Source organism: Pseudopipra pipra, chromosome 1, assembly GCF_036250125.1.
Source record: "Pseudopipra pipra isolate bDixPip1 chromosome 1, bDixPip1.hap1, whole genome shotgun sequence".
NCBI lineage: Eukaryota > Metazoa > Chordata > Aves > Passeriformes > Pipridae > Pseudopipra > Pseudopipra pipra.
The window spans coordinates 62,280,281-62,305,245 of NC_087549.1; the positions used below are offsets into that span (position 1 = coordinate 62,280,281).

General features: G+C 39.0%; 2 protein-coding genes across 8 annotated transcripts in view; one reads left to right on the top strand and one right to left on the bottom strand.

The window, feature by feature from the left end:
- LOC135416219 (uncharacterized) overlaps window positions 1–11,748 on the top strand; it is a 31,506-nt gene extending 19,758 nt beyond the window's left edge. For 4 of the 5 annotated variants that reach the window (XM_064659095.1, XM_064659129.1, XM_064659114.1 and 1 more), the window contains 10 exons: window positions 89–225; window positions 780–899; window positions 1,361–1,391; window positions 4,652–4,673; window positions 5,221–5,245; window positions 6,083–6,121; window positions 7,316–7,420; window positions 8,375–8,480; window positions 8,909–9,826; window positions 10,728–11,748. In XM_064659095.1, the coding sequence (XP_064515165.1) occupies window positions 89–225; window positions 780–899; window positions 1,361–1,391; window positions 4,652–4,673; window positions 5,221–5,245; window positions 6,083–6,121; window positions 7,316–7,420; window positions 8,375–8,480; window positions 8,909–9,826; window positions 10,728–10,783 (1,559 nt within the window). In that variant the 3' untranslated portion in view covers window positions 10,784–11,748. The remainder of the gene's footprint in view (window positions 1–88; window positions 226–779; window positions 900–1,360; window positions 1,392–4,651; window positions 4,674–5,220; window positions 5,246–6,082; window positions 6,122–7,315; window positions 7,421–8,374; window positions 8,481–8,908; window positions 9,827–10,727) is intronic. The other variant, XM_064659105.1, reaches the window with a different exon arrangement.
- Window positions 11,749–14,428: 2,680 nt separating this feature from the next.
- PDCD6 (programmed cell death 6) lies at window positions 14,429–24,829 on the bottom strand. Of its 3 annotated transcripts, none has more exons than XM_064659191.1 (6): window positions 24,411–24,829; window positions 21,373–21,434; window positions 18,288–18,332; window positions 17,139–17,297; window positions 16,366–16,475; window positions 14,429–14,971 (listed from the first exon to the last, which is right to left on the bottom strand). In XM_064659191.1, exons 1-6 carry the CDS (start codon window positions 24,737–24,739, stop codon window positions 14,873–14,875), a joined length of 804 nt encoding a protein of 267 aa, XP_064515261.1. In that variant the 5' UTR covers window positions 24,740–24,829; the 3' UTR covers window positions 14,429–14,872. The 3 variants fall into 3 exon arrangements, with proteins under 3 accessions (XP_064515261.1, XP_064515242.1, XP_064515252.1); XM_064659172.1 differs by having other exon boundaries at window positions 17,145–17,297; window positions 24,411–24,566; XM_064659182.1 differs by lacking the exon at window positions 24,411–24,829 and adding an exon at window positions 21,524–21,630.
- Between the last annotated feature and the right edge of the window lie 136 nt (window positions 24,830–24,965).

The window sequence follows — 24,965 nt, forward strand, 5'->3', positions numbered from 1 at the left end:
GGCTTTTAATGAGCAACACTGAAGAGAATACATTTGTTTATAGTAGTATATAGTAAAATATAGATACTTATAACTCCTGCTTCTACAGGTTTAGAACATGTGGTTGAAATCAGATTTGAAGGAAGAAAAGAGCCGCGTTATGAGTGCAAGCTGTGTGAGCTTAATACAGAGATGGCTCCCATGATAGAACATCTTAGTGGATATAAACACAGGAGAGCATACATTGTGAGTTATTTTTGATGCATTTTGATAAAAATTTCTTTATGATACTCCCCCCCCCTTTTTTCCTCTAAATAATTAGTTTAAACTCCCATGTGATAAATTGCTAATACTTATACAGTTGACTCTTCATGGGTCAGATTAATATGAAAAGCTCTAATGCTGTGAGCTGTTGAGGCAGTTCAATCCAGAGGTGCCTGTCTGTATCAGCTCAAAAGTCTGTTCCTGAGTGTTTGGATTGTTTTCAGGATCAGGTCCTGTCCCTAGAACGTTGTGGTTTTTTTCTTATTCCTCAACATGTTCTTAACATTGTTAGATTTGGTATAGATGATGTTTCCTTTTGGTAGGAAGCTTTGCATGGTATCCATTATTTGTTTTTGAAGCCTACTTAAGCAACTCTAAAATTTAATTGGTTGTGTTACAGAGAAAAAACTAGCTCATAATGCTCAAATCGATGTTTACCAGCCTTTTGGAAACTTGTCCAAAAGGTGAAATGTGTCAGTTTTTTAATATTGTGATGAATTTTGATATTGACCTTTTCAAGCTGGTTTTTTCAACAGTCTAAAGAATTTCCAGACAAAATGAAGAGAAGGACAACAGATGTAAAAGAATGCAAAGTCTCATTTCTCAAACGGATAGCAGGAGAGCTAGAGAAGACTGAAGGGTTAAAAATGTATGAGGTAATTGGAAGTAAATGTAAAGTATTTGTTAATATGTCTTTTATCAATGTGTTTATGTTTGTAGTAAATTTTAAAAGTTGAACTAAGGCTTTACTTAAAGTTGCCCTAAAAAGTCTGAGGAAAAGAACAGTAATATTGAAATTCATCTGAAAACAAAAGTTGTTTATTTTGAAGGTTTTAGATTTTTTAAATTGAAAATGTCCAGTCTGAATTCCATGGTTCAAAAATTTCACTGCTTGACTTCAATAATTTTTGATTTTTGCAACTTAGATTTTCTCAAACGTAAGCAAATTTTCTCTCAAGTTTCATTCATATTTACACAATTCAGTATCTGTGAAATTATGGTCTACACTATGCTGGCATAAATAAAAGTACTTGTTCTGTTCCTAAACGCAGTTGCAGAAGATACTTGTTTGGAATTTTAATCAGAAAGTCTAATATGAAACTTTTTCTGTTTCTAGATTGAAGGCTACATAAGACCAAGTACCTCACGTAAGTCTACGAATTTCTTGAATATAATAGAATTGATGTAAGTGATATCTGGCCTAGTTTGACTTAGTAGTTGAACTCAAGGGTTTGACTGATTTAAAACATTCAACTTGTAATAGCACTAAATGTTTTCAGAGATTTTCTGGGTTTTGTGAATTTGAAATGAGGAAAGAAGGAAATTGCCAGACTTACAACGTTCCTTAGCCAACCTGAAGAAATACTTCCTTGCTACCTTTTGACCCTAGCACTAATACTAGAAGGAAGGTAGGTTTGATTGAAATGGGTAAGGGTTGCATAGATCAACAGAATTTTTCAGTGTGAATCAGTTTCGGATTGATCATTAGTGGCTTCTGTGGATTGTACTTTTTAATGTTGGTCTGAGGTGTTGGTCTAAACAAGGTGGCAGATAATCTTTTTGAGCTCTGTTTGTGTCTCTTGTGAAGAAAAGGGAATGTGACACAGTAATCTAGCTCAGTAATTCTCAGTTCAGGGTAAATTGACATCAGTCAAGTCAGTAGACTTCTGTAGAAGTAGAAGACATGCTCAAATATCAATCTGGAACATCAAAAAGGGTGATCCCACCCAGACCTACAGGATATGAAGAACTAGAGAAATGGACTAGAGTGAAGTTAGCTGCAAAAGCATTGTGTCATTCAGTATTAAGGTTTGCTCTAGTTAGGTGGTAAGGTCAACATCAAATGAATTCCGAAATAAAAATACTCTGGTTATTTAGAAGAAAGTCATGCTTACTGGTTTAGCAGCTGTATGTCTTTAGACTAGATCATATTGGCAAATTTCAGCAAGAGTGAGTTTGAGCATATAATTAAGACAGGCCTTTTGGTGACATGTACTAGTTTGCAAGAAGCAAAATGGACATTAACACCAAATTTTGGCTGCTGCACGGATCATATGCAAAACTAAGATAAGATTATATATTCTTATATATATATGTAGACACGTATGTATGTATGAGAGAGCTTGAAGTGATTGATTTGTTGCTTTTCTTAAAGGAAAAATTACAGCATTTCTTTATTCTCTAAAGAGGAGAGGTTATATGTATTTTGTCTTGGGCTTTGGATTAAAAATACTGACTTATGAAGGTAATTCCTGTAGCCAATAACTCAAAGTGTGAAGTTGAGCTTGAAGTCTTGTGACACTGTGTATAAGCACAGTTTGGTAGTAGAACATATCAAGTTCTGGTCTGATTTAGTCTCTGAATTCTGCCTGCATCATTTTTTTTTCCTGTCTAAAATCTATTCTTAATGCTGCTGTGAAATACGGCAGCAAACTGGAAATAAGTCCAGAGATTGACTTGGCTATTTTGCACCAGGGTTTTCAGATTGAAATTATAGCAGATATCTGGAGAAGCCTGTCTGTATCTTCAGTGGGGAAGTGATAACTGTGAGTCAATACAGGATGGGAAGTGACAGACCGATCAGTCTTGCTAAAAAAGACTTGAGGGTTATGATGGATTCCAAGCTGTATATGAGCCAAGAGAATGCTTTCATTTTGTACAAGGCAAATCTCATATTGTAATACTACAGGTTGAGCACAGGCAGAATATTGGAGAACAATCTTATCCTCAATTATTTGGTGCTGGTAAGACCAAACTTGGAATAATGTGTCCAGTTTTGTTCCTTCTAGTTCAAGGGGAATCTGGAGAAATTGGAGAGGATTATGGAGTTTTTCAGGGGTCAAGAGCATGTGCCTGGGGTGAGGGTTAGAGGGAGCTGTGCTTGTTTAGAATGGGAAAGAGAAGGGTAAGGCATGATAACTGCTTGTAGACTGCTACAAAGATGACAAAGTCAAAGTTGTTGGTAATTGCAGACAATGTAATGAGATGACCAGAGATGGCAGCTTGAGAGGCTGAACTTGGGAAAAACTGAGTTCAGGGAGGGTAGTACAGGTTATCTGTAGGTAGTGAACTCTTCATCCTTGCAGGTTTTCAAGACTTGGTGATACAAAACTAGAATCTTATGTTGGCAGTAGTCCTGCTTCAAGTAGAAGGTTGGACTAGACAATGGAACTGGAAGTTACTACACACTGAAAGTGCCTGACCAAATAGGTGAAAAACCACCATTCTTGAAGACTTGTAAAACTCAGCTGGACTCAAGCCTAACCATTCAGATCTGATCTTGAGGCTAGTCCTTGTCAGAGTGAGCAGAACTTCAGTCATTCGCTGGAGTAGAGTGAAGTTTCCAACAACTGAGTAGTACTCCTTGTCTCCACTCATCTTCTTTTCAAACTGGGCAGATTTTGGAGGCTTACTGGAAAGACAGCACAAATTGAATAATTCAAAGAAAATTAATCTAATTGTCAGTGTCCTCATCTTACAGTTAATTGGTTTCTCTTCTTACCACCTCTGTGGTACTTTTACCTCTCAGACTGGACTAGGTGACCTCCAGAGGTCCCTTCCAATCTTTTTTATGATTTTGTGAGAGATCCCTATATCCTACATTGCCATGATTCTTAATTTATTGGATATTTTCTTTGAAATGGTGGCAGTCCTTTTCTCTCCTGGCATTTAGAAAACTTTGGGACAGTGCAACTTTATGTTGCAACTCATCAGCATGTGTTTACCATGTTAACATGAAGTGGCTAAAATGGTAACATAAGTCTTTCAGCCTCATATTGTAGGAGCAAAGATGTCACTTGTCCTGAGAATTATTACTTGTCCTGTTGCTTATCCTGGAACACCTGTGCTGATAAATACTTAAGAAGTGATAAGTTATGTACCGTGCAGTAGCTGATTCTCTGAAGCATAGTTACTGTCTTAGACTGTCTTGTTTTACTGAGCTTTCCCTCCCTCCTCATGTTATACACTGATAGAGATGACATTAGACACTTAATCCCCATAACTTTTTGTTGGAGACTGTATGTATATGCAGCTTTCAGGTTCACTGGTATATATACCGGAAAAAACGTTGCCAAACCTTTTCACTGTTTGCGTGGAGTAGGCATGCCCACCTCAGTTCAATCCATACAGACTTCTTGTGTGGGATTCAGCTGCCTGAACATGAACAGGTTTTGTAGGGTACCCTGCAAACCAGTTAGGGCACAAGCCTCCCATAGACTTTTCATCAAGGATGCCTGGTAATTCCTAAAATGGCAATATGTGTCTAGTTTTAGGCTGCTGAATCCTGCTCTTTAAATAAACTGCAGTCACGTCAGGGCCAGTAACTGTTCTCTGTGTGTAATGCATCTGTTGCAGTAGTATGGTGGAAACCCTGTGATGTTGCTAATAATACTTTTTCATTTTCTAGCCCCATCAAAGAAGAAAGCAAGGTGAGAATACTATCCCCACAGGGGAATCAAAAGAGATTTTTCATCTACTTTTCTATAACAAACATCACGACATATGGGGAAAATATTTTATATTGTCTTTCCACTGTACTTATTCCTCTTTTGTAGATTGTTCCTTTTTGTCTGTGCGGAAATAGTAGCTATGGCTTTTGAAATATTGCACTCACAAAGAAATTGCAATTGAAATTTCTGGCTGGTTCCAGTCTATTTGGGATGCCATAGGCTGAGCAAATTGTATAAAAGGCACTTCTGTTCATATAGGAAGACAAAAAAACCCCACCATTACTTTAGTCATCTCCTTTAGCTGATCTGTAAAGAAGTTCATGAGTACTACTGGATCTCTTTGAGAGTCATTCAGAATAAGGACCTTTATGGCGTATTTAAAATACTGTTATTTCTTAGATATCCTGTATTGGTAAGTGATATAAATTTGGAAACTGAAATATTTTGGTTCTAGATGCTGTGAGTAAAACTAACTTTTTTTGTAGTTTTAGAATGCATCTTAATATTGTAATTTCTTTCTTTTAAGGTGGGAAGATGATTATAAGCATGAGGTATGTAGAGGTAGTAACTCTGCAAGTATCTTATGTTGTAGCAGTTTCCTTATGCTTGCTTTTAATTTTTCTGAAAAATGTTTACTCTTTGACTTAATTTACTCTTTTATTAATATTATTGCAGAAGCAATTGACCTAATGACCAGGGGTTTGTGTTCATCGTAGCAGAGGGGAAGTGAATATTGTACATTCACCTTAGCTCTCATAAATCCTGTTCAGAGTCACTGAGAGTCTCAGATCCAGTGTCTGCAGGCCAGGTCTCTCAACCTGAGCTGCAGTCTCCCCTTCTCTGTTTTGCCCCTCTTCAGATCAAAGGTATTCTATTCTGAAGGTTTGGTTTAAATTTTAAAATATGTCTAAAGGTTTACAATCGTTTTTTCTAACTCAAAGGTGAAACTCAAAATGATCTCTCAAATATCTGCCCTAACCAGCACTGGGCACAAACACTGAGAACTGCCTCATTTTTATAACAGTGGCAGAGGTTGGTTGTGCAGGCCTCAGGCTGGTCAGGTACTCTGCTAAATACAGCTGAGCACTTGACTTTTTTAAACATGATTTTGGTCCTGAGTGAGGAAAGCCTGGGAAAGATATGGATATGAAATGTGTTCTTCTTCCTGGTATTGAAAGTAATGCAGTTGTATTTGTAGTAGCTGCTACCTAACTGATAGTGAAACTCTAAGGTTATATGTTTATGGCTGTGACCTAAAATTACTGTCTTTTCTTTGTGTTGACTTGTTGCTGGATAAAAGATCAAAATGTCTTGTTTTGTACAAGATGATGCAACAAATATTATAATATTGAGTCTTAATTTTTCTCCCCTATTCTATAATTCCACAGAATGATCCTGTTCGGAAACAAAAAGCTCTAGAGTTCTTGGTATGTATGTAAAATAATTGTGATAAGAGTTGTACAGTTTCACCAATATGATGCAATGAATATTGTGAAGGAGCCTCTGATTCCTGATCAAACTCATTTGACCATAACACCAATTTCTAAATTCTCTTTTAATGGACTCTGCTCTTTGAAAACCTGGTGCAGTCATAGCATAATGTCAACTCAAAACAACTTCGTGGATTAAATGTGGGCTCTTGACCTGTTCTCTGGATGACTCTTCCCTTTGCTGAGGAGTCACCCTGACAAGCAGTGTCAGTTTGCAGCACTGATGTTGCTCAAGTGCTATTGGCTGCCTGTATTTAATGGGGTTAGTGATAATGCTGAACAAGAGGAACTGGTCTGGTGTTGCTGCCTGGGATGCTGTGGCTTGTGCTGCTGCTGCAGAACTAGACAGACAAGTGAAACTGAGGGATATGAGAGCACAGCTGCTGGTGTTGGAGCAAGTGGGGGAAGTTTTATCTGTTCAGTTGCTGTTGGCAGTGGTATAGTAAGCCTTGGTTTGTCTTCTGGGTTCATGTTGTGAAAATATCTGACCATTTGTATTCACTGTTTTACTCTGTGAAAGTCACGTCCTGTACCTACGGTAATTGGAAAATTTGAGTTTGAATTTTTATACATGGAAATCAGAATTAGAATGTTTTGAGATGCATGCTTCATTTTTTTTAAGCTGTGGCTACTTGTGACTTTGGAAAGAGAGTGAAAAAGCAAGTCTAAGGGATAATCAGTAAAATACCAAAAATACTTGATAGATAGTTAACTGACTTTTATCTACAGGAATCATGGCTATTCCTCATGGCAGACTGCCTATATTCTTTTAACTTACTGTAATCACTTATAACTTTATATACTTACAAATTAGCCTAATGCATACTTTTTATTCAATTTTCTACACAGAAAACATAAATTTAGGACTTGTGCCCTTCTCCATCTGCAACAAAATGTTCATGATTGACAGTAAGGGAGTGGCAGAGAAATCCAGGTTTATGTTTTACCTGTTATCAGGCCATAATTATGTTCACAATTTTATATTTTGATATGTGTGTGTATACATTTATTATATGTCTTATAAATCAACTAATAGTATAATTTTTGTTATAAAAAATCAAAGTTTAACTTTGATCTCTGTGTACATGACCCTTTGGCATCCTAATGACCAATTCTAACTATGTTTTTCAGCAGGAAACTTTTCACATCACCTCAGACTCAGAAGCAACACTTGTTGTTCGCATTACACAGGAACTCACAGAGGCTTTGAAGGCCTTTTGTGAAAAGAAAGCAGCAGTAAGTAACTTAATCTTGACCACAGCTTTTTGCCATTGGGAGGGAAGGAGTTAACACCCTGCCAGACTGTGCTGTTACAAACTGTAACAGTTCAGGCATGGTCAAAAATCCCAGTTAAATATACTTGTCATCCTTCTTCTGTAGTTGGTCCCTTGCTTGATTGCTTGTCTTCTAAGATTAATCAGGCTTTAAGTGCCACCTAAATGTGCCACTTTTTCCTTTTGCTGGCATGTGGGTGTCTGTCTCATGACCTGTAGCTCTGCTCTCGAGAGCATTAATCTATTAAGACTAAGGTAGGCAAGATGTTCTTGACTTTCTGTTGGCCCTTACAAACCTCCATAGCTTCTTGGCATAAAAATTCAATACCTGTAGAAAAAATGGGTCTGAAGAAGGACCAGAATCTGTGAAAAAATGATTCATCACCTCTAGTAGCTACTGGTTCACAAAATTCAGCATGTGTTTTTAATGGAGGATGTTTCAGACTGTATTCTCAATAATATATTCCATGTCAGCTGAGCTACAGTAACTGTCTCTGTGCAAATGCCACCACCACTACCAGTTAAACGTTGTTGCTGTAGCTTAATCTCTCAGCTGAGCCTTCCATTTTGCACTTCCCAGCTAAAGACAGGATGTGTATATGTACCAGTTTTATATTTTAGCCAGGTGATGATGAGAGATGAGGCAATAAAGAAATTTGAAACAGGAGGCACTGTCTTCCCCAGACACCTCATTCCGTTCTCCAGATGCGTACCTGTTCCAAATAATACTTTTGAAAATTGAGGTATAATGTGGTCATTGTGAACAACAGAACAACGCATCCTTCGTGTGGATTTTGCTTTCACCTAAAATTGTACTCTGCTAACTTTCTTTGAGGAGCTTACTGTTTTGTTTTTTTTTTAGAATGTTTGAGGTTTGAGTTTAAAAACAGACATTCTGACCTTTTGCTTTACCTAGGTTAATTACACTAACAGTCTGAGGCCACTGATGTCAATATCTCAAGATGAATTTCCAGGAAGGAAAAGCATCCCAAAACACTATAAGCCATATGGAAAATACAAAGGTAATTTAGATATTTTTTTCCTCGTTTAAGTATACTCTTGACACTGCACAGATTGTGAAAAGATTTACTTTAATGGCCAGCCATAGTGCTTCTTAGCTAGTGCACTTTGTGTCTGTGCCCTGAGTCAGTTCAGGATATTGCTTTCTGAAGCCTTAATGACTTCAGCCTCGACTGTCTAAGAACATTTCTGTTTCACTGAGTAGTGTTACAGCAGTAAAGGTTATAGGAGATCCAAGCAGTAACCCTTCCTGACCTATTTAACATTAGAATTTTTGGGTGAAAAGATGCCAGACTCAGGTAAGACATAAAGGCAGGAAATGGGAAAAGAACAGAAGGACACTTCATAGAATCACTTTATAAAATCTTGTGTTTGCAGTTGATATTTTAATGTTTTGCTAACTTTTAGTGTCCTTTCTTTATTTATTCAGGAAGTTCTAACTGGAATCAAGGTTTTTTGTCTCAGTATGAAGAGTGCTCTGCAGAAGCTTCTTTTGCTCCTGCTCACTCATACAGTTACCAAACAGATGATGGATCATCTTCCTGTCATCTGATGTCTAATGACTTTGCAATGATGTCTGCACTCAGGGACTCTCTTGCTCTTCACACTGGAAGTCCTGCCAGTGGTGTCAGTGAATGGCTGGGACAGTTCAGCCAATCTGCATCTGGCAGTAATTCAGCTGGTGGGGCCTCTTCCTATGTGACAAGCCCAGTGAGGGAGTACTCAGCAGAATATATGTCCAGAGACGTGCAAGGAAGTAAACTCCATGATAACAGACTCTCATATGGCAGGGAAAATACAAAATGGAGGAATCCACAAGCGTGTACAAAAGCGTGGACTGTAAGTGATCAAGGATTATCCTATCCCAATTCTACAGCCTCGTATCCTTCATCTGGAAGATACTCCACAAATGATCCATTGCAAAGCTATTCCTCTTACAAGCATGATGAGTCTGTGAATACTTGTACATCTTCTGCAAATTCTGCTGTTTCAGGAAGAGGTGGCTCCAGGTGGCACCAGGACACCAGGTGGAATGAGTGGAATGAGGACTCTAGGTGGAACCAGAGCTCTAGCTGGAAGCAGGAGTCTAGCTGGAACCAGGAATCTAGTTGTCAAGGATTCAGGCATCAGAAAGCAGGCTACCAGAGTGACTGGACTTCACATCAGGACTCATTTTCTGGCAGTGGTTCATACAGAGATTACCAGCAGTTCAGAAGCTCAGATAAGATGTTCGACGAAGGTGATGTTGGTCTTGCTTCCAACACTGTGAACACACTACAAGGAAAGGATATACCTACAATGACCAGGAGGCTCAAACAGTTGGCTCCATATTATCCAGTACTTCAGAGTAAGATTGTGATTAGTTTGCATATGAGTTACATCAACGTAGTTGCTTTACCATAGGCAGGAAATTGTGTGTTGTGTGTGTTGCAGAGACAGGACATGCTGTTCAGGGGAGTTGAGTTCTTTTTGCTCAGCGTCTGTATCAGCTGAAGAAAGGTGGTATTACCTCTCTGAGGACACTGTGCCTCTTGGCAACTAAATAGAGCAGTCAGTGGAAGGAAATTTTGATAGAATAAAAATTTTCTGAATTGAAAGGTTTGTTCTAGGTCATCTTTCTAACTAGCATTTTATATCATGAGTTTGTACTGTTAAGGCCGCAGTGTTACGTTGCAATACACTTACACTGTTAGCATATTTTTAGAAATTGATACAATGCATTTCTGTTTAGACAAAGAAAGGAGAATGTCACAGCAAATGTATTCTCTGTCTTACTGTGGTGCTGTATGAGGAAGATGTAATCTATTCTAGGGAATGTATTGGCATAAAGACAAACATTGTAATGCATGCAGAGCCAAACCTGGATGGCATTATAATAAATAATCCAAATGGATCAAACCCACTGGGATAACATAAATGTTATCAAAGAGCTGGTTCATTATATGACAATTTATTTTTTTCTAATTATTGTAGAAATAGTCCTTAATGTTCAGAATAGTGATATAGTATTCAAAATAAAAGAATCTTCTTGAAAATAGATTATGAGAGGGGTTTAAAGGGACATGGGCATATACTACTGTATACCTGTCATTTGGACAAATGCAAACTATGCTTCTGTTACTAGAATTAGTTAATTAACTAAGAAGCTAGTTAATAGGAAAACTTTCATTTTAACATTTTCTATGCTGTGTTATGTAAAATATGATGAAATAGAAGTAACTTTAAATGTCTTTATCTCCCCTTTCTAGGACTAAATATTCAGACATTAGTCAATGTGCTAGTAGAAACTAGAGGAAAAGATTAAGAAGCAACAACAGCTGAAATGGAAACAGATGAAGAGATTCAAGAGTCTCCATCTCTTGTCTTTGAGGAAAGAGACTGCATTTAATTCTGCGTTTAACTGGTTTTGGAAGGGTAAAGGGAGGTAGGGTTTAATTTTTTAACATGTAAAATGTAGCTGGAACACAAACTTGCACATAACGGATCAACATACTATTTTGTTTAGGCTTTTTGTAATGTATTTGTTACATCTTAGTATATTACAGAAAAAAATCTTTTGTTATTTTTTGAAAATATGTTAAACTTATTCCATCAGCAAAAAGATCTTTTAAACCTTTTAACACCCTTCCCAATTCAGAAAAAAAAAAAAAGTTTTATGTTACCTACTTGGGAAGAATATTAAAAAATACAGGTTTACTTTTTTTCACACAAATGTAAGGCAAATTCTATTAATTTGAGACTTTATAATTAGCATATTTTTAGAAATTGATACACTACATTTCTGAATGTCACAGCAAAGGAATTCTCTGTCTTAATGTGATGCCCTCAATACAATCTATTCTAGGACTGGTGCGTAATATGGCATATTACTTACATTTTTGCATAGTAAAAAGGTGTGAAATATATGCAGATTTTATTATATTGTTCTGAATGAAATTGTTATAAATTGACTTAAAAACTCATTTGATGGATTGACCCATCCTAAAATAAAAATTCTTGATTCTTTCTATTGGCAAAAGCTTATTAAGAAATAGTAAAATCTATAAGGCAATCAGATAAAATAACAGGAAAGAATAAATAATCAGAATGTCATACTAACTGAGGAATACTTGCCAGTTCATGATGTTTATCAGTGGTCTGTGTTTTTTTTTTCTTTTCCCCACACTTCTGGGCCACATGCTGATGAATTCTTGGCTTTAGATGTCTGCTTTATGTAATTAAAACCACCTTACATGGAGCTGAAATAAAAAAGTAAAGTGAGACAGTCTACTCCCCAGTGTCCATTTTCCTTCTCACTGCTGTGTTGTGGACTTTCATTTTTCTTCTCACCCATACCTAAACTGTGTCTGTGCATTAAATACTTGTGCTGAAGCAGGATTAGTCTTCATGAGCTGACAAAATACATTTTAGATCTTGTCATGTAAATTTTAACAAAAACTCAAAGCAATTTATTATTGAGCATATAAACTCCATTCCCTAAAATTGTCCTTCTGTAATTTTTTTGCTTCTGCATCTGAAAAGATGCGCTTTCCTTTTGCATTCCTGTTCACTATTTTCTTTACTTCCTCTCATACTTACTGGTGTGTTTGAGTGGTTTATAATGGCATACACTTAGTAGTTGTGCCATACACTTTTTTTATCCACTGAATTCCATAGTCAACCTTCTTGCTTAAAGGGGAAAAGTATGATTTTCTACCACAGGTGTCTGCCAGAGTTTTGATTTAAAACTCTGTGGGACTGATCAGTTATTATCTACATTTAAATATTATCAGAAATTATTTACACAAATGTTACTACCACAGAAAGTGTAGTGCAACTAAAATTCTGAAACTCTAGAAAAAATGTTGCTAGAAAATACTACTGTTGCAACTCTCAGTTCAAGACCTTTTCATCTGAGCTTGTTGTAGAAAGCTCTTTCTTCCCCATTTCTCACACCCTTTGGGCTTTTATGGCCTTTACTGCACACCCCCCTGGCACACAGCAGCCGGGTGATCTCTGCCCAAATTAGATGTTCTTTCCACCTACACATTCCTTTTGTATTTTTCATTCTGAGCAGCAGTTACTGGCCCTGCAGAGTCCTGCATTTGGGAAACAGTTCTTCCACTTTGAAACGGAACTGGAGTAGTGACTAAGTTGAGAGCATTGATTTACTAAAGGTTTCCTGAGCTGTAAATTACTGACTACTCCATACTCTCAAGAAACCCCTTTGCCTTACTTATCTTGCTCCCATGTAGTATAGAACTGGAATAGAATGATTCCTCTGCCTATTCCTGTTTCTCCAGGCTCTAGTTCTTCTTCAAGAAACCTTCACAAAGTAGGCACTGACAGCATGCAGAGCAGCATTGGGTGCTTGCCACCTGCCAGCACTAAACCAGCTACATCACAGGCTTTGGCATGGAGGCAAGCATTTTGAGGCTGCACCTGAGCCTTTTGCATCAACTTTCCATTTCCTTAGAAAGCCATTGATAAAAATCCAGACTAGAACATGCACTGGGGGTAAACGGTCTCCTTTTCAGCCATTTGCTTGGTCTGTGGTGTACCTGCTTTCTCATACCTTCAGATGCGTGTTATCCACTGGGACCAGAGTTGTTTCAATCCAGAGCCACCTGGGTGATTCTTTGCAGCAGTGATGCTCCTTCACAAAGTGCTGGAGCCAGCTGTTCTGCATGCAAGACAGTGAAGCAGACCAAGGCCAGCTGGACACAGACACATCCTTCAGACAAGACAACTTGGGAAGTTTGTCAGATTCCAGCTTTTTTAGTTTTGTACCTTAGACCTATTAATGCTCCTCAAAACATTTCCCAGAATTACTGTATTTCATGTGAGTGTATGATCCAAAGGGACAGATTCCTTAGTGGGAAAGGAATGGGCAAGTTCTTTTGAGCCCAAAACATTGGGGCTTTTCTGTTAATGTTTTTTGGAAGAGAACATATCTTGTGATCAGCCTTCTGGGGAGAGAAGTTTCAAGCAGTAACTGGTGGAAATATTTCTCCTTTATCTTCTTAAAGTAACTTTCACAGTTCATTCAAGGCCGTTGGGTGAGGTGGTTTCTGACATTGGCCATTATTCTTGCTCCCTCTCTTCACCCAAAAAACCATCGGCCTTTGGGTGACAATGCCCTAAGTGCTTTGGGAGAATTCCTTATTTTGGTGGGCTTATGCTATGGAGACCATTGGTCTTGGTCCCAGATATTTCACACCAGAAGAGTGTTCAGAGCGTTGCTGAACTGTCACTAAGGGTCTGATTGATTATCACCTGACAACCAGTAGCAGCTTCTCTGCACGACAGATGTTTGACAACTGCACAGTTGCCACTTTGCTGTCTTCACCCTGACATTAGACACTCTGTCTTGGCTAAGACACAGAGTCACAGAATATTCTGAGTTGGAAGGGACCCACAAGGGCCAAAGATGCTTTAACCAACTGAGCTAATCTCAGGGTCACCTGGAAATAACATTGTAACCTTGACTTTTTTTGTTAACTTCTCTTTGCTTCCTCCAAGTTGCTTGCAGAGTTACTGCAGGAGATGGTGTATGACACAGTCATTAATTGTTTTGCTTCAGTTTTTCTACTGTCTCTCTCATCAGCTGTAAATGGTGAGATGTAGGGTAACCCTGAGTGTGTTTGACTGTCAGTTCAAGGCCACTTCAAATAAGTACTTCAGCACAAAATGGAAGAGTGCTGATGTTAAATGAGATGACTAAGCAGAGGGAACACATTCATAGTAGTCAGAGTTCATTTTTGTGCGGAACTTATCAAGGAAGATGCAGTAATGGACAGAGGTGTGAAGAAGTTGTATTTGAAGCTCACCCAAGGATACCCTGAAAAAAGGAGGCAGCTAGAAAATAAAAGACAAGAAAAACAAGCCATCCAAGTGGGAGACATCTCTGAAACAGAAATAATGCCACCACCCCCTTAAAGCTGTACAAGAGTGAAACAGACTACAAAAGTTGATTTAATATTTTTACTTAATTTTAAATTCTGTATTAAAAATTAATACATTAAACTCTTATAAAAGTAAGGCACATGCAAAACATGTTGTGCAACTTCTGACTTCCAACTCTTTTATAAACTAACAAGCATTATTTTAATTTGGCATTTCTAAAGAGTCATTTTTCCCATGCAGGATATGTGAAATAGATTAAGTTTGACATCGCACCAGTTAAATCTAGATTCTGTGCTTTCTGTACTACAGTAAGCAGAGATGGTCATATCGTACAATGATACAAAATAAAAACCAACTCAAGTACAGATTCTGAAGGTGATGACCAACATACAAAATTTAAGAACGCGAAGTTACATCCATTATAATACATCGATAATCATATTCAGTACAGGATGATTTGGCAACTCCAGTCTGTGTAATGCCAGTGTGCAATTCCTAGTTATCAGTGTCATACAATGCTGAAGACCATGGAAAGATACTGCTCATAGGACACCTGGATCCAGCCATCTTGATCAGTATCATATCGTCGGAACACATCAGTCAGCCTCTGAGGAGGAGGGAAAAAAAATATACGTTTTTGTTTGTTAGGAAGGTTCAGGCTGCCATGTATTCCCCCTGCCACCTGGCTTCTACAGCTCTGTGGAACCCTTTCTGTTCATCCCTTCTGTAGCCATTTTACAGTCTTGTGTGTATAAAGATAGCTCTTTGCCAATAATGATACAACACCTAAGTCTATCTTTAGGCACTTCTTTATAGACCAGACAGCTTTTTATAACTGGCTTTAAAGTGGGGGGAAAAACAATGGTACATTTGAGAGTCATCTGGAAACAGAATCCAAAATCCTTGTGCATTTCTCACCTTCTTAGGCAAATATGCTTCGTGTATCACTGGTATCTGAGCTGTCTCTGTATAACCCCAGAGATGCCAGGCAGTACATACAGTGGACCAGAATAACTACCAGCATGGTTTCAGTAATATCAGCTGAATGAAACTCCATTTCAAAGCCCTTTTTACTAGAGTTGAAGTTTATAACTAATTATAATTGCCTTGAGTATCAAGGCAACTGATTTTCAGCAGACTTACAGTTACAGACATAAAGCTAAAAGGAGAAGAACAAGACACAAGACACCTGAGTGCAAATAACAGGATACTACTTTTACAGGGTACTGCTTTCCCTTCACGTTTGCATATCAAAAAATATCTTAAGATATTCTTGCAGTGATGGCCAGCAGAAAGAGCAGCAGACTTTTTCCTATTCTACTAAAACTCCTACAGTTTCCCAACTTTTCCACAAATCTTACATACCTTTCAGAAAAGTCAGTAAGCTTTGAGAAACCTTAAGCAATGAGGTGAGGAATCACCCAGTGACTGATTTCTAAACAAAGAAATACACCTGCAAATCTACAGTACTCTCTCTCAAAGGTTTTTGCTGGGTTTCGCTTGTTTGTTTGAAATGTCTTTTACTACCGTTGTCCCTGAAGGTACTGCTGTTATGAAAGACTGAGTAATTCAGCTACTAGGTCAAACTCCTTTAATCAGAGCCTTAAACACAGAGATACACAAAAAAGTTGTAAATCAGATTATGAGAATTATGGGCACCATGGGACAAGAACACTCCACTTTTGACACTCAAGCTCCAGAAGAAGTGTGTGTATTAAACTAATGGAGATAGTGTTACATGTTTTCCTTTTAAAACATGGAGATTATTTTACATTTTTTTGCCCCTCCCAATTTTATCAAATTTACTTGTGATGCAAATGGATAAGTAATGAAGACCAATATATGAAGATGTTTCTAGCTCCTCTCGTATACTTAGTTCAAATGGTTTATTATAAATAAACCATTTGTTTATTCTAGATCCACTGTTAAAGTGAGAACCATAAAAGCTTAAGAAAAGGTAATTTTTTTTTAATTGGCATTAAAGCCCATCTCATTTCTTACCTGTAAAACAACACAGCACTGAATAAAGTCATCAAAAGCAACTTGTCCTCTTCCTTGTCTGTCAAATTTCCGAATAAGGATATCGTAGAATTGATCAGACAGTCGGTAACCTTGGAAAAAGAGAAATGCTTTAAAAGGTTTCAAATACCACAGTCCTACTACAGAAAGAACAAGGCTGTTCAACAGGCGTGTCACTAAATGAGAAAACAGTGAGGAGTTAAAACGGATTTTTTTTTCCTAAATATCTGTTATAAAAAGGCATGCAATAAAAACCATGCTTAATAATAATTATACCCAGAGTCACACTAAATATAATTACTGATTAAGGTGACTAGTTGGTTGAGGAAACGGTTTAGGGCTGCAGCTCAAGTCTTTACAAGTGAAGTCACTGGAATGGAAGTTCTTTTGCCACCAGAATGCTCCTGTAGCATAGACAGCTGGCTTTGTTTTAAAAAGTGGCAAGCTGTACCAAGTACCTTGGAAGTTCAGACATTTGCCTGAAGCACTGGTAACACTCTCAGAGCAGAGAGAGGAGGCTAGAACTGGATGTGTCAGTACATGTGTGGAATGTTTTCTTTAAAGGAAACAGCTTTAAAAAAGAAAATGTGCTCAAGGCATGGACATCATTAAAAGGAACCTTACACCTAAAAAGGTAGCTGCCCTTCACCTGCCTCATTTTTAGTCACATTTGTCAGAGCAGTAAAGCCCTAACAATAAGAAGCTCATTTGATGGCATAACCCAATCATAAAAACTGTAATTACAAATGAATTACCAAAACCTGTTAGTGCCTGCTTTAGTTCATTTTTGTCAATCATTCCAGAATTGTCTCTGTCATACGTTCGAAAGACGTTCTGCCAGTCTGTGATGTACTTCCAGACTCCCGTGAATTCATTGAAGTTCACACCACCTTTGTTTTCTCTGTCAAACATCCCTGAAATAAAAAATAAGAAACCCATATAAAACCTTAGTCATACTACTCCTCAGCAAGGATTTTGCCAATATTTTAAGAAAACAGCAAAAGCACTTTGTGGAGAGCACTGAAGACAGAAAAGAAATTGCTAAAATACAAGTGATATTTTTGGAAAGTTCTGCCAAGAAAAAGCAAGTAGTCCTCCACTGAAGGAGAAAGATAAAGGAAGATGAAGGATCACCAGAATGAATTGCAGAAAGTTTATTTTTCCTGGGTTTTCATTTTCAGTTTGAAAATATTGAGGGCTTGACTGATCATCCAGTGATCAATTAAAATGGGCAGAGGGGTGGGTTGTTCTTTTCTAAGGACACATTAAAAAGTCTTAAGTCTAGTGCTGGAATATTCACCTGCATTTGACCTACTGATACTGTCATCTTTATACAAAAAGCATGTCACACAGCAATGAAATCCAGAGGTGAATACTGATTGAAAACAAAGCAAAAAAAATTTAGTCCTTGGATTTATGAACTGTGTGATAGAAAAGAGTTACTGTGCTTGAATTTTTATCCTTCTATTCTACAACCATCATCTTCCACATTACTGGCAATTATTTTAGGACACCTAAGAGAATTCAAACATTTTAAAGTTTGTGTTTGGTATTTCTGGAGTGAAACACAGGATTAAAACGCAAGACAGGAAAAACTACTTACAAAGACAAGCTATATGATATCTTTTTAGAATATTTAATATGACAATTTCCCCATGCATAAATTACATTTACTATCTATTCAGTTTGTCAGTAAATTTTCTCAGGCTACTTCGACAAGTGCACATGTGTGCACAAAAAGGGCATCCCTGTATTCATCAGAAGGGAAAATATTTGAACTCAACTTACTACTGCTGGACACTCTGAGGAAAAAAAAAACAGTGCAGCAATTGATAGCATTTTCAATCATCTGAATGATCACAAAACAGTATCTTCAGTATTTCACATCACACAGCTACACTCACCAAGAATTGACCTGACTGTTGCTGGATTAAATGGAGTCCACGTGCCTGAAAGAGAAAGAATTACTTAGTTCCTCAATACTAAGCAACATTTTAAAAAAATGCAACAAACCAAACAAAAAATTCAGTTACGAGAAGTGAATTCAGAGCTAGATGACATGGAGCTGGTGTATTCAAAATAAGGCTGCTTTGAAGTAATTATGTCCTTGACCATTCAGAGATGACTTCAGACCAATGCTTTACGAGTACTACACAGAAACCAACATTTTTCAGTCTGCAACAAAAAAACCTAACAAATGCTGGAAGATCTAAGAAGGATTTTTTCATCCCAGGCTATCAGGAAGCACTGGACAGAAGGCAAGATCAAAACTGAAGTAGCTCATTTTCTACTATGGGAGCAAAAGAGTTTTAAGTTACAACTCAATCAAGGTCTCATATCTGTTCCTCAGTGAAAACCCATCCGCTCATTTCCTGTGTTACAGGACTGCTCCAGGGCACTTAGTTTCTGACAGAAATAAAAAGAAGAGGTTTCTAAAATGGCATAACCACACAGTGCAATTTAGAATTATCCCACCTCCACTGCTAGATCAATTAGACATTAGTTTAAATGTTTTAAATTAGTATTTTCAGAACAAGAAATGTTGCTGCCTGAGCAGTAATCATTTGAAGAGGAGCTTTGTACTTTGAGTATTTAGAGGCTAGTTGCTGTGGAATAGTTTCCACTTGGTTGAGAGCGTTCCCAAGTGCTAAGAAGCATTAAGCTTTAAATTAAGAGAAATATTGTGCCTCATCTAGAATTTCACCACCATTTCTCTAGAGCCTGTGAGGGAACCAGGAGGATGAAGCAGCAGATATTAAATTAATTGCAGTTATGTGCAGGGACTACAAAGGATCAGTGAGACAAGGAGTAAAGGGATCAGTGAGAGGAGAGGCTGGCAGTGATGCAGTAGCTGACCACAGGTACCTAAGAGGAGGGCTGCATTGGTACTGAGCTTTGCTGGATCAAGCTGCAGTGGTGTAAGTCTATAGGTGCAGTAATGGGGGAGAACCCTGTACTGTAGGCAGGACGTATGACTATTTGCACATAAAGAGAAACATAAGCAGAGAAAGAGAAAAGATGGCTCTGAAAATGCTTAAGCAGTATTTTAGACAGAGAACATCAATACCTTAGAGTTGTATGTCTCCTGACAAAAATAAAAAAAAATGGAATTATTAATAGGGTGCCAGCACTTAACTCTGAACAGAACAAGAGGAAAAAGTGAAAATACAGTGAAAAAAAGTGAAATAAGTTAACTTATTTCACGTTGAAATATTCAAGAGACTCATACAGATGCCACAGAGTGAAATCTAAGCAACTCCAGAGCTGAAGAACTGTACTGATTTCAGTGAAAGAACAGTGAAAGACTGTTCCTGCCTCCTCTCCTGACTCTGCTATTAATTCACACAGCAGCACAGAAGAAAACAAGAAGGAAGCATAGGATTTTATTGTGGAAACAGCTATACAATGTGATGATCACTCCCTCCCACATAAGCATACTGTTATTTGCTTAAACTTGACATGTTGAAAATGTCAAAACCACACTGAGCTTCAAATTTTAATGAGCACTATGCAGACTTTTAAAAATGTTTTAGAAATAAACACATAACATTCTTTTAGCCCATGTTAAGATTGCAGGACAGCTATGCACAACCATCCACTAGAGGATATGTTTTGAAAAGAATATAGTGAATTTTTAGTGACTTTGGTGTACAAGATCTAGAATCTCTTGGAATGAAGGAAGCTTACAGCTCTGTAAATATTTTGTCTAACACTTGGCAGGCATTTTTCATAACTGCAAAGCACTGCAACTGCTAATCTGCACTGCAAATAAGGAAAGAAAAGAGTTCAGATAGTCATCACTGCCTATTACTCTTAAATTTAATCAGATGAGAAGATATTTAAACTATATGAAGTTTAAAATGGCAGGTAAAGCCAGGTTCCCACAGTTCTAAACAGCACTGTAATTTAAGTGAAAATGGTGACTTAATCAATTTAACTTAGCTTTTATTCAAAACAGTATTTTAGTTATGGATCGGGTTTGGCAGGCACAATACATTGCTTTTAATTTTTCAGACACATTATTAAATGAATATTCTAGTAAATCCAGTTCAGTTACTAGAGTGCAATTTTACTAAATATAGCCATCCAAATTTATTTTAAGTCAGGCAATTACTGACAACAAGGGGCCTTTCAGCCTGTGTGCACTGCAGCTCAAATCAGTTTAAACCGTTGTCAAGTTACAAAGCACAGGAAGGATAAAGGAATTAAACCTTGGGAGAAGAACTTGATACAAACTCAAAGGTGCATAAACAACCTCAATATGCCATTTTTCAGATTCCTAAGTGGAAACAAACCCACAAAGTACAACCCTACCCACACTGAGTCATGAGAGGAAAGTAAAAATAGGTTACTGGAAAAAAAAGTTCATTTTTAATTTTGTTTCCATGAGTTATTTGACCGTACCCCAGTTACTCTTTAGCATTAATACAGGGAACTGACAGACTACTAGAACGTTTTAGTACTAGATCTAGAGTGCACCTTTCTACTCTATTAGGAAAAAACCTCAAATATGCCTCATTTGGGGAAGAAAATAGAATTACTATCTTCAATTCCTGCACCATACTGTATGAAAAGATTTTATGTGCAGTAAAAAGACTGGTTGTAAACAGATAATCTTTGTCCAGGTTATACACTGATCCTGGTTAAAAAGCAAAGGTTCAGTAGTGATGGGTGAGGAATATATAAATAACTGGTTATGATGTCCAGGAAGCAGAGATGAGGGGGAAAAAAAAGGGATGTGGATGCCTTCATTCCCCAAAATACAAATCAGTAACATTTACAATAGATACTCAGTTTAAAACAAAAGAATCAGGAGGACTGTTCTTTTTTTTCTTCGCCTCCCCAGCCTTTTGCTGTAGATTAAATAGTATTAATCAGTGGTAAGAACATCCCTCAGTTCAAAGAATGATGGCATCAAGTGACCTGTCTCACAAGAAATTTAACATTAAGTTTACAATGAACTACCTCATGGCTCATTTACATACTTACCATTGGATAATGCCTGCTGAAGTTCATTATCAGATATAATTCCACTCCTGTCTTTATCAACTCTGGGAAAAAAAAAAGGGGGTAAGCTTTAAATAGCTGAATTTAACAGGTTCCACTCACAGAAGACTTGAACATTCTGGTTCTTACTCACCAGATAAGATTAACCTTTTCCTGAAAAGTCACTAATTGCACTTAACTTGGCCAACCATTCACAGTTACTGCAAATTTAACCCTTCATTCAGACTGAGGAGACATTCTGGAACAAGATAAAAGCTACAAAGAAAACTGCAAGATTGACTTATGAGTGAAGAGACACACAGAGAAACACACACTGACAATAAAACAGTTTGGATATACTCTGCACAAGAAAGTATTTTTATTCATTTAAGAGAAGTGCAGAGCACACCATGCTAGTTAAATCCACAAAATGCTTAATGTCACAGTTTGTTTCCCAAACTGGAGCGACAGGTTTGGCACCCAGATTCCCTCAGTAAAATCCTGACAATGGAGAGAGTCACTAACGTGACCAAAGTACTGAAAGACTCAATCAGCTGCAGGGCCTTGAGCCTTCTCGAAGGCGTTCAAAAAGGAGAAAGCATAGGCAGGTTCCAGCTTCCATTGAGTCTTCACAGTCTTGGAGAATCTAGTTCTATGCCAAAATTAATGAACTAAGTAATTTCTGCCCAAATAAAGCAGGATAGTGCCTTCTTTAGAAGGGTATCTGAAAGTGGTGGGGATTTCATTCCATACAAAGACCTCCCCCTTGGACTGACAGTTTTTATTTTCTCTCATTCCTACCATTTCAAAGCAGAGTCCTGCTCAGCTGATCCCTCTTCACAGAAGCTGATTTTTTTCCCTTTGGTCCTTCTTGTCTTTTTCTAAACATTTTCATTTCATTCTATTGCTTCCCTCCCCATCTCAAAAATTATGTAAGCCACATGCAATATGGAAATTGCAAGCATAAGTTGCAAAGATTACAACAACAAAAATATATTCCCCTTTTTTATTCTCTATTTCTTTTCTCAGTATTCAGAACATTTTTTACCTTTTATGAGCTCCTACTAAGTGCTAAGCTGATATTTTAATGAAACTGCGTTGTGACCTACTTATCCTGCTCCTGAGCATCATCAGTCAGCACATTCATTTTATAAATAAAGTGATGTAAAGTTAAAATGGGTTTTTCCTCAAGGACATCGGGTACCTACTCTGGATTTCACCTGTCATACAGTGATCACGATCTGGCCATGACAGGCTGATAGGACCCAGTCAGGCAGGACTGTAAGGTGCTCCTGCAAGGCTTCATAGGCCTCACTTACTGCAGGAATCAGCAAACCTCATCTGACCATTCACCCTCTTTTCATAGAATCATAGAGCAGTTTGGGTTGGAAGGGACCTTAAAGATCATCTAGATCCACACCCCTGCCATGGGCAGGGACACCTTCCACTAGACCAGGTTGCTCAGAGCTCCATCCAGCCTGGCCTTGAACACTGCCAGGGATGGGGCATCCACAGCTTCTCTGGGTAAACTGTTTCAGTGCCTCACCACTCTCACAGTGAAGAATTTCTTCCTAATATCTAATCTATGCTTCCTAAAATCTACTCTGTTTTCCCCCAGTTGCTCCTGAACAAAGTGAATGAAGATTCCAGAACAGTTCCATCTGTCAGTGTGGCAGATGATCACACACTCTTCAGTCAGTTTTCCACCCACCAAAGGACCTTCGCATTCATTCTACATTTACTGGATTCCTTGAAAGGCCTTTGATACTGTTGAGAGTCTTTTTGGAAAGTATACAAATTATATGAATTGCACCATTATATGAATTCTAGCCATCATATCCATACCCAATTCTTATCTAACATATTCCAGGATTTATACAGTGGTCTTCCACACAGGAATACTTTCAACAAAAGCCATGCAACTCCTACATTAAGTCTGACTAACTACAACATTTAGGATGGTTTCTACTCATTTTCCTGGTGCAGAAGTCAGATTGTTGAGCTGTTTCTTTCTGGACCCTTTAAAAAAAGAAATGGCCTCATGCCTGCCCCCTCCGAGTGCTCAGATGAAGTTTTACAGAAGGCTGGGTAGGTAAGCTGCCACATTCCTGAGTCACTCAGTAAATATTAGCCAGTTTTAGCAACTTCTGTTTGTCTACTGCTTAATCTCTTCTTGCTGCCACTAGTGTCACAGGATCTGTCTTGACTCATCTCCCATAAAAACGAATCCAACGTAGGGCACCTCCCTGGTTTCCTCGACATGACACAAGCGTGAAATCTCCTTTGGCTTCTTTCCTGCTACAATCTCGACAGTGTGTTTGTTTAACACAGGCTTGCTAACTCCCTTGCAGGTCCCTCTGCTCCAGGTGAATTCAAGAGAATATTTCACAGAATCAATTAGGTTGGAAAAGATCTCCGAGATCATCGAGTCCAACCTCTGACCGAACGCTAACCATGTGAACTACACCATGGCGCTAAGTGCCACGTCCAGTCTTCCCTTGAACACCTACAGGGACGGTGACTCCGCCCCATACATCTGACAATACTGACATCCCAATATCTAATCATCCTTTCTGTGAAGAAATTCCATCTGATGTCCAATCTAAACCTCCCCTGGCGCAGCTTAAGACCACGGCCTCTCGCCCTAAAGCTATCAGTTTGTCGATAGCTTTAAAGTCTTCCACTAAGCGTTTATCAGATTCCTTTTTACGAGCCTTCCTGTATCGCCGCACTGATCCTCCAGACTTAATCCTTTCTGGATCCTCGGGTCAACAATTACTTCAGTGTTTTCAAGGTTACCTTCTCGCCCCCAACAATCCCCTTCACCCTCGCGCTAAAACTCAGCCGCACTTATTCCTCCCCACCCCTTTCTTACATCTCCCCCCGAGGTTCCCCCCACAGGGACACCACCGCGGCGTTCACCGCTGGATGCCGGGGGCCGGCGGCCGGATTCCCGCAGCAGCTTCCGGGCACCTCCCAGCGGCCGCTCCTTCCCCCGGCAGCCCCCGTCCCCGCCCGGGGGGCTGTCTCGGCGGTCTCACCTCTGGAAGACGTTCCACAGGAAGGTGGGGTCGGGCAGGGGGGCGCCGCCGCCGCCGTTGGGCCGGTGCTGGTACCCCGCCGCCATCGCCCTCGCGCTTCCGCCACGGGCCGCCCGTGACGCAGCGCGGCGGTGACGGCACGAGCCCCGCCCCGCCCCGCCCCGGGGAATCCCGAGCTCTTCCCACCGGGTTCGATCCCGCAGCGGCTCACGAGGGGAATTCTGCAGCCTCCGGCCCCGCCCCCTGCGGCTTGAGCCGAGTGCGTCCGCGGCCGGGAAGTGGCGGCTCTTCCCCCCACCCCCACCCCCGCCCTCTCCACGAGCCATCATCCGCTGCGACGGTTCCCGCAAAGTCAGGAGCCGTCCCTGTGACCGATCCCTGCTAAGTCCCCGCTCAGGGGAAGTGGCTTGTCCTGGAGGGAAAATCGCATAAATTTAATACCCAAGCCTCTGCAGGGATTATTACTGCAGGGGAAAAAGAGGCTATAGGGAGAAGCAAAGCCCGATGGACTGATTCCCTTGCGCACCGTGAAGATCGAAAGCACACGGGACTAGA

What these genes read in the sequence shown, in the direction of transcription:
- PDCD6 (XM_064659191.1), bottom strand. Translation starts at nt 24,739, where the DNA reads ATGATGGCTCGTGGAGAGGGCGGGGGTGGGGGTGGGGGGAAGAGCCGC. An exon ending in AACAGTCAGGTCAATTCTTG is followed by an intron (nt 17,298 to 18,287) that starts GTGAGTGTAGCT and finishes TTTTTATTTCAG; the next exon opens with GGATGTTTGACAGAGAAAAC. An exon ending in AGTGCTGTGTTGTTTTACAG is followed by an intron (nt 14,972 to 16,365) that starts GTAAGAAATGAG and finishes CCTCCTCCTCAG; the next exon opens with AGGCTGACTGATGTGTTCCG.